This window comes from Triturus cristatus, chromosome 9, assembly GCF_964204655.1.
Source record: "Triturus cristatus chromosome 9, aTriCri1.1, whole genome shotgun sequence".
Lineage (NCBI taxonomy): Eukaryota > Metazoa > Chordata > Amphibia > Caudata > Salamandridae > Triturus > Triturus cristatus.
In genome coordinates, this window is record NC_140592.1 from 862,242,033 (window position 1) to 862,260,539 (window position 18,507).

An 18,507-nucleotide genomic window follows, 5' to 3' on the forward strand; every position below is an offset into this window, starting at 1 on the left:
CTTTCTGGACACACTACCTTCCAACCAGAATACGTTGTAGAGTTTGCCCCCCCTTCTTTAGGAATGGATACCTTCCATTGTGTTGACATTTATTCTTGGGAGCATTGGTGCTGGACCTTGTCACTTTCTTGATAACCGCTCCCCGTCCCTCCCTCTTGATATTGTGGAATTTTGAAGAGGCATAGATGATGTCAATTTTGGAGATATGTACCTATGGTAGTAAGTTGCAACCTAATGGATGTATATGCTAAATTGGACTTTTGCAAATGTAGCTAATAGCAAATAACGTCTTCGACTATAGCCTTGATCGGATTGATTTGTTTAGGTTGGCAGTTGTAAGAAAGTGCACTTTTTATTAACACAGTCACTGTAGGAAGCTGGCTCTGTATATACTATACCAAAGTAAGGTATAGTTAGCACACAGTCCAGTGGATCCCAGGAGGTTTTACAGAGGCTAAAGTAGATAAAACAAATCCTCTGTGTGGGTGAACAGTTAGGTTTATCAGAGGGCTGTGTTAAGCATTTGTTGTACACACTCAGGCAAGAAATGATTACACGCACCTAAAGATTAAATCCGAGACCATGGTTTGTAAAAATATTACTTTCTTACTAGTTGCAGGTAATTTTCAAACTGGCAACAATTCTCAATGCAGTAAATGAATACTTAGGGCAGGACTTCAGTTCAGCAAGATATAAGCAGGTTTGGGAAATAACAATACTTTGCAGATCAAGAAAAGCATACACTTAGTGCAATATTTTAAATGAGCAATGTTATCCTATGGGAGGAAAACAAGAATGTTATTTCACGTGTAAGTACTTCACTCACAAACCCAGTCGAACAAGTTACTTACCTTCGGTAACGATATATCTGTGAGAAACATTAGTTAGATTACTCACCTTAGAATATCCCCAGGCGTCAGGCTGGCTCCGGAAGGAATATGCTACTTACCAGTATGCATCTGTTCTTGGCATGTAGAGCTGCAGAGTTGTACACTTAGCATAGATCGCCATCTGGTGTTGGGCCCGGATGTTTGCAGTTTGTTTTTCTTCTTGGACAGTCTTTGGAAGTCACGAGTTTGGTGACTCCTCCTTCGGTCCGTACTGCGCATGGGCTTCGGCTCCATCCTCAGATTGTTTTTCGCCAACAGGGAAATGATGGAGCGTAGTAATAACAGTGAGAAACCCATGTGTGTTGTATCTAAATAAGATGTACTGGAACGGATACAGGTAGCCGGGGAGGCGGGTGGGCGTGTACAACTCTGCAGCTCTACATGCCAAGAACAGATGCATACTGGTAAGTAGCATATTCCGTTCGAGGCATATGAGCTGCAGATTGTACACTTAGCATAGATTATATAGCAGTACCCAACCTTAGCCGCGACCACCGGTATCCGTTGCAGTGGTTTGAAAAAGTGTCTTTAGTACAGCCTGGCCCACCCTAGCTTGCTGCTTGGAATGCACATCTACACAGTAATGTTTTGTGAAGGTGTGCGGTGTAGACCATGTGGCTGCTATGCAGATGTCATCTAAGGGTATATTCCCTAGAAAAGCCATAGAAGCCCCTAACTTTCTTGTAGAGTGGGCTTTAGGCGGAACAGATAATGTTCTTTTTGCCTTTTGATAGCAAATTTGTATGCATTTTACAATCCACCTAGCTATCCCTGATTTAGAAATGGGGTTGCCTTTATGTGGTGTAGAGAAGGAAACGAACAATTGTTTAGTCTTCCTGAAGGGTTGCGTTCTTTGTATGTAGTATAGCAAAGCCCTTTTCACATCGAGTGTGTGTAAGGCCCTTTCTGCAACAGATTGAGGTTGCGAGAAGAAGACAGGTAATTCCACCGATTGATTGAGATGGAAGGGGGAAATGACCTTGGGCAGAAACTTCGGATTTGTGCGAAGTATGACCTTGCTGTGATGTATTTGTATGAAGGGTTCCTGTATAGTGAACGCTTGTATTTCACCAACCCTTCTAAGGGAAGTGATAGCTACGAGAAAAGCTGTTTTCCAGGTGAGAAACTGTAGCTCACATTTATGCATTGGTTCGAAGGGCGGACCCATTAGTCGTGTAAGAACTAAATTTAGATTCCATACAGGGGAAGGTGGTGCCCTGGGAGGAATTACTCGTTTAAGGCCTTCCATGAAGGCTTTAATAGCGGGCACTCTGAAGAGTGATAAATGCTGTCTGTTTTGTAGATAAGCAGCGATCGCTGCTAGGTGTAGGCGTATGGATGAATATGCCAGGTTACACCTGTGAAGATGGAGCAGATAGCATATGATGTGCTGTATGGATGCATCTAAAGGGTTGATTGTATTGTTACGGCAGTAAATTACAAATCTTTTCCACTTTGCGGCATAGCATGCTCTAGTGGTAGGACGTCTGGCTTCCATGATGATGTTCATGCAATCAGGGGGAAGGTTAAGGTATCCGAATTCTAAGATTTCAGGAGCCAGATCGCCAGGTTGAGCTGAGCTGGGTCCGGGTGCCTGATTTCTCCATGGTTCTGGGTTAGGAGGCATGGGGATAGGTGCAGTTTTTGATGTGGTACCACTGACAGTTGTAGTAGCGTGGTGTACCACGGCTGCCTGGCCCACGTCGGAGCTACTAGAATGAGTGTGAGGGAGTGTTGTTGTAGCTTCCTTACCACTAATGGAATTAGTGGGAGAGGTGGAAAGGCGTATGCAAATCTGCCTGACCAGTTCATCCATATCGCATTGCCCTTGGACAATGGGTGTGGGTATCTGGCGGCGAAGCTTGGGCATTTTTTGTTTTCGTGGGTGGCGAAGAGGTCTATCTGAGGATGCCCCCACTGTTGGAAGAATGGGTGAAGAACTTGTGGATGCAGTTCCCATTCGTGTAGTTGTTGTGTTTGTCTGCTGAGCAGATCTGCCATGGTGTTTTGTACGCCTGGAACGTGCTGTGCCAGGAGAAAGAGGTTTTGGGGAATTGCCCATCTCCATATGCTCTGGGCTAAGCGGGAGAGCTGGGGAGAGTGTGTCCCCCCCTGTTTTTGGATATAATACATTGCAGTCATGTTGTCTGTGCGAATGAGGACTGCTTTGCCCGAAATCTGTTTTTGGAAAGATTTTAGGGCTAGAAAGATCGCCAAGAGCTCCAGATGGTTGATGTGGAGCGATTTTTGCTGTGGCGTCCATAGACCTTGCATTGTGAGGTGTAGGAGGTGCGCTCCCCAGCCGGAGAGCGATGCGTCCGCTGTTAGAATCACCTGAGGAACCGGGTCCAGGAACGGCCGCCCTTTGGAAAGGTTTGTGGTGTTCCACCACTGCAGAGAGTGATGTGTGCGGCCGTCCACCAACACCAGATCCGTCAGCTGACCCTGGGCCTGGTTCCACTGTTGTGCTAGGCACTCTTGAAGTGGACGCATGTGGAGTCTTGCATGGGGCACTATGAAGATGCAAGACGCCATCATTCCTATGAGCTTCATGAACACTCTTGCTGGAAGAGTGTGTTGGGGAAGGAATGTTTTGCGTAAGGCTTGAATGCTTGTGATTCTGGCTGAGTTTGGATAGGCAATACCTTTGGAGGTGTCTATAGTGGCCCCGAGATATTGCTTTATGTGAGATGGTATGAGGTGGGACTTTTGGTAGTTCACCGTGAAGCCTAGCTGGTGGAGCAGTTGGATGGTGCTGTTTGTATGTTGCACGCATTGGTGGTAGGACGCGGCTTTTATCAGCCAGTCGTCTAAGTAAGGGAAGACGTGAATGTGTTGACGTCTGAGGTGTGCTGCTACTACCGCTAGGCATTTGGTAAACACCCGTGGTGCGGTGGTGACCCCGAAGGGGAGAACCGTGAATTGGTAATGTTGCCCGTCCACCACGAACCTGAGGTATTTCCTGTGAGAGGGGTGTATTGGAATGTGAAAGTATGCGTCTCAGATCCAAGGTTGTGAGAAAGTCTCCCTGACAGAGGAGCGGGAGGACTTGTTGTAGGGTGACCATGTGGAAATGGTCTGAATGTATGTAGGCATTTAGAGGCCGGAGGTCCAGAATGGGCCTGAGGGTCCCGTCTTTCTTTGGTATTAAGAAATATAGGGAGTAAACCCCCTAGATTTTGCTGATTGATGGGGACCTGCTCTATAGCGTGTTTTTGGAGGAGGGAGAGTACCTCCTGTTTGAGCAGTGTGGAATGTTCTTGAGACATTGGACGGTGCCTTGGTGGGATATTGGGTGGGGTAGATGTTAGCTCGAGACAGTACCCTGACCGAATGATTTGGGTCACCCATTTGTCCGATGTTATGAACTCCCATGCGTGGATAAAGTTTTGTAGTCTGCCCCCGACCGGAGTGGAATGGTCTGGGGGGAGCGGAGGGAAGTCATTGTGTGGGCGGGGTGGCAGAACGGGTGGTGTTAGTTTTGCCCCTGCCCTTATTGTTGTTGCCTCTGTAACCACCCCTTTGGTTGCCCTTTGAAAAGGTATTTTGAGGAGGGGGCTTGTAGGAGGTAGAGGTGCTATCGGTGGAGAAGCCTCTGCCTGTGCCACGAAAGGAGGAGCGTCGAAAGGAACATTTAGAGGCTTGTGTTTGGAGTGCCCCCATAGACTTTGCTGTGTCTGTGTCCTTTTTCATCTTTTCCAACGCTTCGTCTACCTTTGGCCCAAAGAGAGTTTGTTGGTCAAAGGGGTGATTGAGTATGGACGCCTGGACTTCAGGCTTGAACCCTGAGATCCTGAGCCAGGCATGGCGACGAAGCAGGACACTGGTATTTATGGCTCTAGAAGCAGTGTCGGCTGCATCGAGGGCACACTTAATGGAGGTGTTTGTAATTAGTTTACCCTCCTGTATTAGCTCATGAGCCCTACGCTTGTGTTTCTCGGGAAGGTGCTGCATAAGAGCCTCAAGTTCGTCGTAGTGTGCTCTGTCATAGCGCGCAAGTAGCGCTTGTGTGTTTGCAATGCGCCACATGTTTGCAGCTTGAGAGGCGGTGCGTTTGCCAGACGCGTCTAGGAGTTTGGATTCCTTGTCTGGCGGTGGGGCTTCTCCTGAGGACTGGGAGTTAGCCCGCTTTCTAGCTGTAGAGACAACTAGGGAATCTAAGGGAGCAGGGCCCTTAATGTATGCAGGGTCTGTGGGTGCCGCCTTGTACTTTTTCTCTATTCTAGGGTTTAGTACCCTGGCCCTGACAGGGTCTTTGAACACCTCTGCGGCATGCTTGGTGACACCCTTAAGCATGGGTAAAATAGATGTGGATTTGTCCTGTATGTCAAATGTATCCAGTAAGAAGTCGTCTTCCACTGGTTCAGTGTGCATGTCCACCCAATGGTAGTGTGCTGCTCTCTGCACTAAATGATGAAACCCTAAGGAGTCCTCTGGAGGAGACGGCCTGGATGGGTATAGGTCGTCCTGAGGTATATCGGGTATATCAGGGTTATTGTAGTCCTCCCATGGGTCTGGGGTCCCCGGTGGAGTGGGATCCATTGGGGCGTCCGCCGGGTAATTGTCCGGGTCCCCGTCGTCCGGATCTGGGGACGGGGTCGGAGAGTAATGAGGTAAAGGTGGCGGAGACCTGGGAGGGGGAGGGGGTGGAGGAGGTGGAGGAGGTAGGGGAGGCGGTAGTGGGGAGGGCACTCTGAGGGGAGAAGTAGCAGAGTCCTTCCGTTTGGGCGGTGGAGGAGGAGCCGGAGTATCAAGGCGTCTTTTCTTGATAATTAAAGTCAATAGCCCAGTCTTTGGATCTTTGGACAGAGTCTTTTGTAAAGGGTCTGGTGCAAACAGAGCCAATGGTGCCGAATCGTCCGTCGGCACCGATGATTTCAGAACCGAGGGCTTCGATGGTTTCTGTGCGCCATGCTTTTTTGGGGCCTCCGGTTTTTTCAGCATCGAGGGAGTTTTCGGCACCGGAGCGTCGGTGCCGACTGATTTGTGTTTGTGTTTGGTCGGCGCCGAGAGTCCAGGCTTCGGCACCGGTGGCTTCGGAGTCGAGCTGGATATTACTTTCTTCGGTGCCGGATGCTGTTTTTCGGCACCGGGCGTCGGCTGGCTCGATCCCAAGCTGCCGTGAGACTTTGGAGGCTTGGACACCGGGCCCGAAGGTGGGGTGATAGAAGCTTTGGTCTTGGTTTTGCCCAGGCCGGCAGGCGAGGGAGTAACCGGAGTCTCTTTGGTTTTGGGCGCGGGGGTGGGAGGGGGCACAGTACTCACAACCCGCTGCGCCGGTGTGATGTCCTCCACGTCGGAGTCGTCGGCCTCGGAAGCGCTGACGACGTCTTCCTCCTGCTCGGTGTGTATTTGCCCCGAAGCTTCGGCGCCGTCTCCGAAGATGTCCGGTGGAACTGCAGACGATGAGTGCGCCATGGTGCGTCGAGCTTTTCGATCCCGGATGGTCTTCTTCGATCGAAAAGACTTACAGGCGGGGCAGTCTCTGGCCTCGTGTTCTGGAGAGAGGCAAAGATTACACACCTGATGGAGGTCAGTGTGGGGAAATTTAGACCCACATTTTGGGCACTTTTTGAACGGAGTCCTTTCCATCGGCCGGGACCGGGGTCGAGGAGGGCCCGAAGGCCGGTGCCGATGTACGGGATGGAGAAAGTGCCGCTTCGAGAGATGAAGATGATGATGAAGAAACTCGAAGAAACGAGGATTTTCCGTCGAGGCTGGAACCGTAGAAGTTCGAAGCCGGAGCACGAAGTATCACATCCGAGCCCGATGGCGGGAAAAAACAATCTGAGGATGGAGCCGAAGCCCATGCGCAGTACGGACCGAAGGAGGAGTCACCAAACTCGTGACTTCCAAAGACTGTCCAAGAAGAAAAACAAACTGCAAACATCCGGGCCCAACACCAGATGGCGATCTATGCTAAGTGTACAATCTGCAGCTCATATGCCTCGAACAGATTTTTCGTCCGCAATACCCGACCGCGTCGCTAGGCGTAGTCTACGGCTCCGCGTCTGTCGTCAGCATCGTGATCGCCGGGATGACGTCTTCGGAGCACTTAGAAGCCGCCCTCGTGCACAGACGTCAGTTCTTGTAGAACAAGTTACTTACCTTCGGTAACGATGTATCTGTAAGAAACATTAGTTAGTTAGATTCCTCACCTTAGAATATCCCTAGGCGTCAGACTGGATCAGGAAGATTTTTCGTCAGCAATACCCCTTGCGCGTCGCTAGGCGTCGTCTGCAGCTCCGCGTCCGTCGTCGGCATCGTCGGCGTGCGCCGGAATGACGTTGGAGTACTTAGACGCCGCCCTCGCGCGCTGACGTCAGTTCTTGTACATAGCCTTCCACGCCAGGAACGCAGAGCCATGCAAGAGACCGACACTGGTGCCAAAAAATTCTAGGGCCCTGAAAGGGATAGCCTTAACCCTAGATGTCAGTTCGCAGAACGGGGAGGATGGGTGGGTCGGTGAGGAATCTAACTAATGTTTCTTACAGATACATCGTTACCGAAGGTAAGTAACTTGTTCATCTGAAAGAAACACGTTAGTTAGATTCCTCACCTTAGAACAGATACCCAAGCAATACCAACCCCGGTGGTGGGTCTGCGAACCAAGATCACACCAGAAAGTCCTGGAGGACAGAACGGCCAAAGAAGCCATCCCTCCGGACTTGGCTGTCTAGGCAACAATGCCTGGCAAACGTGTGCAGCGAAGCCCACGTTGCCGCCTGACACATGTCCTGCAAAGGAACACCCCGTCCCAAAGCAGTAGTAGCCGCTGTGGCCCGAGTAGAATGGGCGCGCAGCCCAACAGGCGGTTCCTTTTTTGCCAAGGAATAACAGATTTTTATACACAAAACGACCCACCGGGAGATGGTCTGTTTGTGTACAGCTTTTCCCTTCTTTGCACCCACGTAGCCAACGAAAAGCTGGTCGTCCACTCGGAACTGGTTAGTGCGGTCCAAATAAAAGGAGAGCGCACGTTTTGGGTACAGACGGTGGAGCCGCTCTTCCTCTTTGGAAGGATGCGGAGGCGGAAAGAAGGTGGGCAAGGTGACAGATTGCCCAAGATGAAAGGGGGTCACCACTTTCGGGAGAAAGGAAGGACGAGGCCGAAGGACAACCTTGTCCGGATGAACAGATAGAAAAGGAGGCTTGGACGATAGAGCCTGGAGCTCACTCACCCGTCTAGCCGAGGTGATGGCTACCAGGAAAGCAGTCTTAAGAGTTAGAAGACGAAGACGACAATTGTGAAGAGGCTCAAAGGGAGCGCACATCAGGAATGTCAAGACAAGATTCAAGTCCCACTGAGGCATTACGAAAGGGACAGGAGGGAACGTGTGAGTACTGCCTTTAAGAAAGCCTGACACTACAGGGGACTTGAAAAGAGAGGGCTGATCTGGAAGCCGCAAGAAGGCAGAGAGAGCAGCAAGATAACCTTTCAAGGTGCCCAAGGCAGAGCCCTGCCGGGCCAAAGAAAGAAGAAAGAGGAGAACCTCAGAAAGAGGGGCGGAGAGGGGATCTACAGCCTTTGCTGTGCACCATGCCACAAATTTGTTCCACTGGCAGGCGTATACCGTCTTTGTGGAGGGACGCCTGGCTGCCAGAATGATATCACAGACTTCAGGAGGCAAGTCAAATGGCATCAACTGCCGCCGCTCAATCTCCACGCATGGAGGTGGAGGCTGGACAGGTTCGGGTGGAGGACCATCCCCTGCTGCTGCGACAGAAGATCCTCCCGAAGGGGCAGACGTATCGGAGGATCGGTCAACATACTGAGTAGCTCGGGATACCAGTACCTTCGTGCCCAATCCGGAGCCACCAAGATGACTTGGGCCCGGTCGCGCTTGATCTTCTTCAGCACTCTGGGCAGAAGTGGTATAGGCGGAAAGGCGTACAACAGACCGCAACTCCACTCGCGACGAAAAGCGTCGCCGAGCGAGTGCCGCCTTGGAAATTCCAACGCGCAGAACTGCTGACATTGCGTGTTCTCGTCGGTGGCGAATAGATCTAACCAAGGCTCTCCCCACTGCTGAAAAAGACCTTGCGCCACCTCGGAGTTCAGACGCCATTCGTGATCCATCATGCACCGGCGGCTGAGTTCGTCTGCTCTGGCGTTCAGAGAGCCCGCCAGATGTTGAACCACCAGGGTGACGCCCTGGTGTTCCAGCCATGTCCAGAGGCGCAGATCCTCCTGACAAAGGGTCCATGACCCCACCCCGCCCTGTTTGTTGCAATACCACATGGCGGTGGTGTTGTCCGTGAACACCTGCACGACACTTCCCCGGACAGAGGGAAGGAAGGCTTTCAGTGCAAGCCGGATCGCTCGCAGCTCCAACAAGTTGATGTGGAGGCGAGACTCCGCCGGAGACCAGAGGCCTCTGATCTCCGCCTCTCCCATATGGCCACCCCATCCCAGGAGGGACGCATCCGTCACTACGACATGCTCCGGTAGGGGTAGGGAGAGGCTCTTGCCCGTGACCCAATCGCGGTCCGTGAGCCACCACTGCAACTGCTGTGCAGTGCCCTCCGAGATCAAGACATGGTCGGACAGGTTGCCGTGATGCTGGGCCCACTGAAAATTCAGGTCCCACTGCAGAGCCCGTATGCGCCGCCTGGCGTGATGCACTAGTAGGATGCAGGAGGCCATCAGCCCCAGAAGCCGCAACACTAGCCTGACCGAAACCCAGGATAGAGGCCGAAAGATGGGAATCAGGGCCTGTATATCCCAGACCCGCTGCTCCGGTGGATGGACCCGGAACTGCACCGAATCGAGAACCGCTCCGATCAAGAGGAGCTTCTGAGAGGGGCTCAGGTGTGACTTCGGCACGTTGATGGAAAACCCCAGCAAATGCAGGAGATCCCCCATAGTCTGGAGGTGGGAGACTACTGCCTGGGGCGAGCCCGCCTTCAACAACCAGTCTTCGAGATAGGGGAAGACTGGAACCCCTGATCTGCGCAGATGAGCTGCGACCACCGCCATCACTTTCGTGAACACCCGAGGGGCACTGGTAAGGCCGAAGGGGAGCACGGTGAACTGAAAGTGCTCCTGACCCACCGTGAACCGCAGGTAACGCCGGTGGGCCGGCAGGACGGGGATGTGGAAATATGCGTCCTGCAAGTCCAACGCTACCATCCAGTCTCCAGGGTCTAGGGCAGCTAGAGCCTGAGCCAAAGTCAACATTTTGAACCGTTCCTTCCGGAGGAAGGCATTGACGTTCCGGAGGTCCAAGATAGGGCGTAGGCTCCCTTTGCCCTTCTTGGGAACCAGAAAGTAGTGGGAATAACAACCACGACCTACTTCTGGGCTCGGAACGAGCTCGACGGCCCCCTTGGCCAAGAGGGCCGAAACTTCCTCGTGGAGAAAGTTCAAATGATCCCCCAAGATACGGTGGTGCTGCGGTGGCATGGCTGGAGGGGTCGTCTCGAAGGGGAGGGAGTAGCCCCTTCGGATGATTTGCAGCACCCACCTGTCCAACGTGATGGAACGCCAGTGGAGCAGGTGATGGCGAACTCTGCCGCCCACTGGCGTGGAATGGGTCTGAAAGCTCGGACTAGGAAGGCTTTGAGGCGGATGCTGCATGGGCGGATGTGGACTGACCGCGTCGTCCTCCGGTACCGCCTCGGCGGAAACCACGTCCGCGACCGCGTGCAGGGCTGGTTCTGCGGCCGGTAGCTAGGCGGACATGAGGAGGTGCCCCTTCCTTGGCCAGGAAAGGAGCGGAAGTTTGTGGCCGCGGGGCCGAGAGGCCCAAGGACGTGGCCGTAGCCCGGGAGTCCTTGAAGCGAGCCAGAGCACTGTCCGCTTTGTCCCCAAAAAGGCGAGCGCCATCAAAAGCATGTCCATGAGGGTGCTCTGGACATCCCTGAAAAAGACGTCGACCGCAGCCAGGCGTGACGTCGAAGCGCCACCGTGGTAGAAATCGCCCTACCCAGCGAGTCCGTAGTGTCGAGTCCACATCGGATTGCATGGCGCGCTGCATCTCTCCCATCGGCCAGGGCCGAGGAAAGCCGCGCCCGGGCCTCCTCCGGGCACAGTGACAGCACGTCCTCCACCGCATCCCAAAGAGAGTGGGAATAACGGTCCAAGAGACAGGCGGTGTTCAAAGACCGCAGGCCCAAACTGAGCAAAGAGAACAGCTTCTTACCAAACTGTTACAGTCTCTTGGAATCCCGGTCCGGAGGAGCGGACGGGAATGAGGATTGGGAGGTAGAGGCCTGGATAACCAGACTCTCGGGGTGGGGTGTTGGGACAGAAAACTGGGGTCGCCCGGAGCAGGGCGGTGGCGCCTGGCAACGTTCCTATCCACAGGAGGGACTGTGGAGGGCTTGGACCAGGTGCCCTGCAGAACGTCAGTGAGGGCCTCATTGAATGGCAGCAGAGGCTCAGTGGAGCATGCGGCAGACTGAGGCACCTCAGTGAGGATGTTAGTCCTGACAGCCACGGCAGGCAGCTCAAGCCCAAGGGCTTCGGCCGCCTTGCGCAGCACCACAGAAAAAGCTGCAACCTCCTCCGAAGCCACAGTCGGAGGAGAGATGAACCCAGTGTCCGGAGAGGTATCCAACCCACTGGCCTCCCCCAGTTCATTTGCCCAGTCCTGTGCAAGTTGGCTCTGAAGGGCCATAGGGTCATCAGACCCCTCCCAGTCGCCCTCGTCATCCGATTCCTGGTAAACAGACAGGGGCTGAACCGGGGATCGACGTCGACCGGAGCCGGCGTCGGGGGTGGTATCTGTGTCGGCGCCGGCGGAGAAGGCGTTACGAGGTCGACCGGCATAGACGGGGGCCCAGGCTCGGGCCCCTCAGGGACCTGCGACGGCGGGGCCAGGCTCCTCATGGCCGAGAGGAAGGCACTGACCTCCGCCGGCGTCGCGTCAGTCCCAGGGACCGTCGGGTATGGGGACTTGCGCGGCGCCTGCGGATCCTGCGGCGCCGCGGGGGTGGAACCACCCGGGACCCTCGGCCGAGTCGCGTGACCGGCGAGGGTAGTCCTAAGAGCGGTGTCGCTTCTTGGACTTCTTGGAGTGCCTCGACTTACCCGAAGACTTCGAGCCAGACGAGGTAGAGTGCGGCTCCGCGACCGATCCTTGGACCTCCTCCTGGACCGGGATCGAGAGCGACGCGGAACCGAGTGGCGAAGCTCGAGAAGCTTGCGGGACCGCTCCCGCCTAGCTTTCGAGGTCAGGGCCATACAATCGGAGCACGACGCCGCGCCGTGGTCTAGGCCCAAGCAGTACAGGCAGCGGCGGTGATGATCGGTCACCGACATCAGTCAGTGACAGTCGTCGCAGGCCTTGAAACCAGGCACCCTACCGGCACCAGAGTCGAGAATTAACCAAAAAGAGTAGAAAAAGTTAGTCAAAAATTGACTAAAGGAGTAGCTCTCCCAGATCTGCGCTTACTGGCGCGGAAAAAAGAAGAACTGACGTCAGCGCACGAGGGCGGCGTCTAAGTACTCCGACGACGTCATTCCGGCGCACGACGCCGACGACGGACGCGGAGCCGCAGACGACGCCTAGCGACGCGCAAGGGGTATTGCCGACGAAAAATCTTCCGGATCCAGTCTGACGCCTGGGGATATTCTAAGGTGAGGAATCTAACTAACGTGTTTCTTTCAGATCATAGCTTTCCGCGCCAGGAACGCAGAGCCATGCAAGAGACCGACACTGGTGCCAAAAATTCTAGGGCCCTGAAAGGGATGACCTCAACCCTAGATATCGGTTCGCAGAACGGGGAGGATGGGTGGGGCGGTGAGGAATCTAACTAACTAATGTTTCTTACCGAAGGTAAGTAACTTGTTCATCTGAAAGAAACACGTTAGTTAGATTCCTCACCTTCGAATAGATACCCCAGCAATACCAACCCTGGTGGTGGGTCTGCGAACCAAGATCACACCAGAAAGTCCTGGAGAACAGAACGGCCAAAGAAGCAGTCTCTCCGGATTTGGCTGTCCAGGCAATAATGTTTGGCAAACGTGTGCAGAGAGGCCCACGTTGCTGCCTGACAAATGTCCTGCAAGGGGACTCCCCGGCCCAGGGCAGTGGTCGCCGCTGTGGCACGAGTGGAATGGGCCATCAGCCCTACAGGAGGTTCCTTTTTAGCTAAGGAATAACAGGCCTTGATACACAAAATGGCCCACCGAGAGATGGTTCACTTGTGCACCGCCCGCCCCTTCTTAGCGCCCATGTAGCCAACAAAGAGTTGGTCATCCACCCAGAACTGTTTGGTGCGGTCCAGATTGAAGGACAGCGCCAGTTTTGGGTCCAAGCAGTTGAGCCTCTGTTCCTCTTTCGAGGGATGCGGAGGCGGAAAGAAGGTGGGCAGTGTAACAGACTGGCCGATATGTAAGGCAGTTACCACCTTAGGGAGAAAGGAAGGACGAGTCCTGAGAACAACTTTGTCCGGATGGACAGAAAGGAGAGGAGGCTTAGAAGAGAGAGCCTGGAGCTCACTCACCCTTCTAGCAGAGGTGATGGCAACCTGGAAAGCAGTCTTAAAAGTCAGAAGACGAAGAGGACAATTGTGAAGTGGCTCAAAAGGAGCGAACATCAGATAGGTCAATACCAGATTCAAATCCCACTGAGGCATTACGAAGGGGACAGGAGGAAACATGTGAGTAATGCCCTTCAAGAAGCGAGAAACAACAGGGGAATTGAACAGAGAAGGCTGATCAGGAAGCCGTAAGAAAGCAGAAATAGATGAAAGATATCCCTTAAGGGTGCCCAGAGTAGAACCCTGCTGGGCCAGGGAAAGAAGAAAGAGGAGAACCTCAGAAAGAGGGGCGGAAAGGGGATCCACAGCCTTTGCTGTGCACCATGCCACAAATTTGTTCCACCTGCAGGCGTATACCGTTTTAGTGGAGGGACGCCTGGCTGCCAGAATAACATTACAGACTTCAGGAGGCAAGTCAAATGGCATCAAATGCCGCCGCTCAATCTCCACGCATGGAGGTGGAGGCTGGACAGGTTCGGGTGGAGGACCGTCCCCTGCTGCTGCGACAAAAGGTCCTCCTGAAGAGGCAGTGGAATCGGGGGATCGATTGAAAGACTGAGTAGCTCGGGATACCAGTATCTTCGTGCCCAATCCGGAGCCACAAGGATGACTTGGGCCCGGTCGCGCCCGATCTTCTTCAGCACTCTGAGCAGAAGTGGTATAGGCGGAAAGGCGTATAACAGACCGCAACTCCACTCGCAACGAAAATTGTCTCAGAGCGAGTGCCACCTTGGCAATTCCAACGCGCAGAACTGATGACATTGCGCGTTCTCTTTGGTGGCGAATAGATCTAACCAAGGCTCTCCCCACTTCTGAAAGAGGCCTTGCGCCACGTCCGAGTTTAGACGCCATTCATGATCCATCATGCACCGGCGGCTGAGTTAGTCTGCTCTGGCGTTCAGAGAGCCCGTCAGATGTTGAACCACCAGGGTGATGCCCTGATGTTCCAGCCATGTCCAGAGGCGCAGAGCCTCCTGACAAAGGGTCCACGACCCCACCCCGTTTGTTGCAATACCACATGGCGGTGGTGTTGTCCGTGAACACCTGCACTACACTTCCCCGGACAGAGGGAAGGAATGCCTTCAGTGCAAGGCGGATCACCCTCAGCTCCAGAAGGTTGATATGGAGCTGGGACTCCGCCGGAGACCAGAGGCCTCTGATCTCCGCCTCTCCCATGTGGTCCCCCCATCCCAGGAGGGATGCATCTGTCACCACTACGTGCTCCGGTTGGGGTAGGGAGAGGGATCAGCCACTGACCCAATCGCGGTCCGTGAGCCACCACTGCAATTGTCTTGCAGTGCCCTCCGAGATCAAGACATGGTCGGACAAGTTGCCCCGATGCTGGGCTCACTGAAACTTCAGGTCCCACTGCAGAGTTACGGGTAAAGTATGTTCTTGTTACTTTTGTAATCCAGTGCTGGGCACCTAGACTCAGTCCTGGACATCTATCTAAAACAGGTAAGTAATTAAGTTTTCACAGTTGGTACGATTTTTAAAGAATATTTGTAGTTTGCAAAAATCGACACTTAGAAGAAATTTCACAACAAAAACAGTCAATGGTTTCCTATGGGAGAAAATTGAGTTAGTTGTACTTACGGTCGTAAGTACTTTTCAGGGTCAGTGCTGGGCACCAAGATCCAGCACTGGGATCTCTCCTAATAGCAGGTGAGTATTTCCGTTTTCGTTACTCGTTTGATTTGAGGTGAATATTTTAAAGTTTAGAAACTCCACACTTAAAAGAAATTTCAAGAGAAACCAGTCAATGTTACCCTATGGAAGAAAAGTGAGTTATCGGCTTTTGGATAAGTACTCGACAGGCAGAGTTAAGGTTCTGGGCATAGACTCAGGGGTCTCCCAGGGTCAGGTAAGAACAGTGGATACACCCTCAGCGGCACAGGCGTGGCCGGGTGCAGGGTGAGTTAGGCCCAATGTTATCCTATGGGAGGCAGGGGGCCCTTGATTGGTGGCTGCTTACTAGCAGGCCACGCGGCTGTGGGAGTTGGGCTCCTGGTCACTTGCTCAGGGCAAATGGGGAAGTCGGTAGAAGTAGAAGTTGCATTGCCAGGGCCACTCGGGCGGCTGGGTGCAGGGTGATTTTGAGCCTTCGGGCACTCCGTGGATTGAAATGGAAAAGCTCAAGGACGAACAAAGGCTGCAAGCTCGGGGACGAAGATTCTTCAGGTGTACCCACCATTTCGAGAGGTAAGTTGGGTAGTTGGAGGATAGGTAGGTAACCAGGATTCGGGCACAGGGGGCCACGGGGCGCCGGGTGCAGGGGTGCCTTTTGGTGTCAGGAAATCTTACCCTCTGTTGATCGCGGTAGGGGGGGGTCGCTGGTTCTGAGGCCGGGATTTAGCAGGAGCAGGTTCGACAGGCCGGTAGGGCTGGGGCCAGCTGCACTGCAGGTCTTCTTTCGTCTTGATCTTCTTTGCTGTTTCGGAATCTGGATCTAAGGAAGGAATACTACATTTAATGGTGTTACAGGTAGGTAAAGGGCAGGGACCACTGGGTCCCTGACCTGGGGTGGGTATGCCCCCTATCCGGCCACTCTCCTGTGGGAGGGGGGCAGTGGCCTAGTCCTGATTGGGCAGGGCTCCCTATCTTCAAGATGGCGAGAGCCCGGAGATGTGCTTCACATCGCCTCCCCCACCTGAGGGGTGGGGTTGGCAGTGGCTGGCTCACCCCCTGCCCTTCCTTGGAGTTTCCGGCCAGTCTTCCCGCCAGAGTGGAGGTTTAGAACCGGAAGGAGCCGATTGCTGAGTTAATAAAGATATTGCCACTTTTTAACCTTTTATTTATACATATTGATTAAATGTAATGTGTTAAATATTGTGTTTCATTTTTTAAATGTTTTGTATAAATATCATTTGTTTAAATAATACGAGAAGAAATTATTAAAATAGTAACAACTTTGAACATATTTTTTCCGTCTTCCTTGGTCTTCTTATTGGCATAGATATTGTGTAATTTGTTTACTTTATTGACATTGCCTAGGAGTTTGTCATTACTAGCACCCCCTGTCCTTCCTTGGGGTTTCCGGCCAGTCTTCCCGCCAGAGTGGGGGTTTAGAACCGGTAGGGGCCAGTTGCCTGGAGAAGCGCACAAAGGCAGCATGCCTTTGAAGCTTCCCCTGCCCATCCTGGGGGAGGAGACCTAGCAACTCACCCAGGATGTGCATTGTTGCAGGCCCAGGAGAGCGGATAGCTCTCTACCAAGGGGTCCAGCAACATGTCTGATGTGTGGCAGCCCCTCAGACCAGATGTGGATTGTAGGTTAGGTTCAGGGGGCATCTCTAAGATGCCCTCTGGGGTGCTTTGTACATTAAATCCCACACTGGCATCAGTGCGGGTTTAATATGCTGAGAAGTTTGATACCAAACTTCTCAGCCTTCAGTGTTGCAATCATGGTGCAGTGGAGTTCGTGTTTGACAAGCTCTCAGCACCATGTACTCTTAAATGGCAACACTGCACCCACAGTGCCCAGGAATTGACCTGGGTACTGTAGGGGCACAGGGTTCATGCTCCTGTACCCACACCACTGGCATAGGGCACCCAGCTAGAGGGCTGGCTGATGTATGCCAGGGCAGTGTATGTTGTGGGCATGGCACACAGGGATGTGTGCCATGTCGACTGTGTTTTGTCTTATACCCAGACACTCAGCCTGCATTTTAAAGAGGAGAGGGGCGGGCTGGTTAAAGATCTGTATCATATGTGTACCATGGATCAGGATCCCCTAATGGTTCTCCCAAACCCCTTATGCGATACCTTGGTGACCCTGGAAGTGTAACATCGAGAGGGTCATGATGTGGATATGAAGGAGGGGGTGGTGATGATGGTTTAGGGGGGGGGGGGGGGGGGAGTTGGGGGGGGGGGGGGGAGGATGATTAGCAGGGCTGGTAGCCTTGTCCTTTGTCCTCTTTTTGAGAGGTCTCGTAACAGCCACTGTATCCTCAAAAGTTAATTGTCTTTTAGGTGGGGGAGAGGCAATTATTCGTCCAGTGTCTTCTTGAATATGGATCTTTGTTTAATATCGATTGTTTCAAGGATTGGCTCGACAGGAGACATGGAACCCGAAGGCAGCTTTGAGGTTTTTGTGTCAGTTGTTTTCGGAATAGAGGTTGTAGAAGATACTAGGGATGGCACTGTAGACAAAATCGAAAAGGTGTCCGTTCTATCAGGAACAATCCTCAGCACAGAGGGTGAATGTAGAATGATAGGCCTAAGACAGGCAGCACTCCTAGGTGCAATCAAACAGTGTTCAAACCGCCAAACTTTTCATGCGGCACAGCAATGGAAAAGTGCGAGCGAGATACACAATACTGTCGAAAACAGGATAAGACCAAAGACTCGTACTGAACACAGCTGAACACAGAGAAGAGGCACACAAGCCTGAACCAGACACCGGAGAGAAAACAATCTAATAAAGGAGTTTGTGCCCATGCGTAATATCACCAAGAGGAGGAGTCACTATACCTCGTGATGCAGAAGAATTTGTCGAAGAAAAACAAGTTGCACAGCTCCGAACCCAACACTAGATGGAAGGAGTATGCAGAGCACATGTATCTACAGCCCACATGCCATCGAACATGCGCTTAGAAGACAATGAATTTTGAGCCTGCTTGGTAAATGCCCAAACCTGATGGCAGAAAAAAAGGAGTCTAATATGGGGTCTGTGCTCATATGCAAAGTACAACAGGAAGAGGAATTGCACCATATCTCGTGAATCGACAACCACTTGTTCAATGTTCAAGCCCAACATTACATGGAAGGAGTATGCTAAGCATTTTTATCTACAGCCACACATGCTACGAACTAATGCATGCCATTTGTGTGTCTTGCTATTTAATAAAATGCTAAAAACAAGGCCATTACAGAAATTCCGTATCAGCAAACAAGTACTGCATTTTTAGAAGGCAATAAGATGATTTGAACTTACCGGTCAATTCTTAACACATGGTCTAAAACTTCATTAAATAGTACAAGGGGAACATCCAGTTCTTCCTCGTAAAACACTTTCAGTCGTGCTTTTACATAGTCCCTGAGTTCCTCTTGGTCTACTGGAATGTAATCCTGAACACAAAGTACAAAATTATCGATAAATATCAGAAAAGGAGTGCAGTATCAAAATA

At 52.5% G+C, this 18,507-nt stretch overlaps 1 protein-coding gene across 1 annotated transcript in view; it reads right to left on the minus strand.

Moving 5' to 3' along the window:
* Positions 1–18,507, minus strand: part of DYNC1H1 (dynein cytoplasmic 1 heavy chain 1) — a 1,397,843-nt gene that overhangs the window by 767,950 nt on the left and 611,386 nt on the right. Inside the window, exon 44 of the mRNA XM_085626346.1 lies at positions 18,315–18,448. Within this exon, the coding sequence (XP_085482472.1) occupies positions 18,315–18,448 (134 nt within the window). The remainder of the gene's footprint in view (positions 1–18,314; positions 18,449–18,507) is intronic.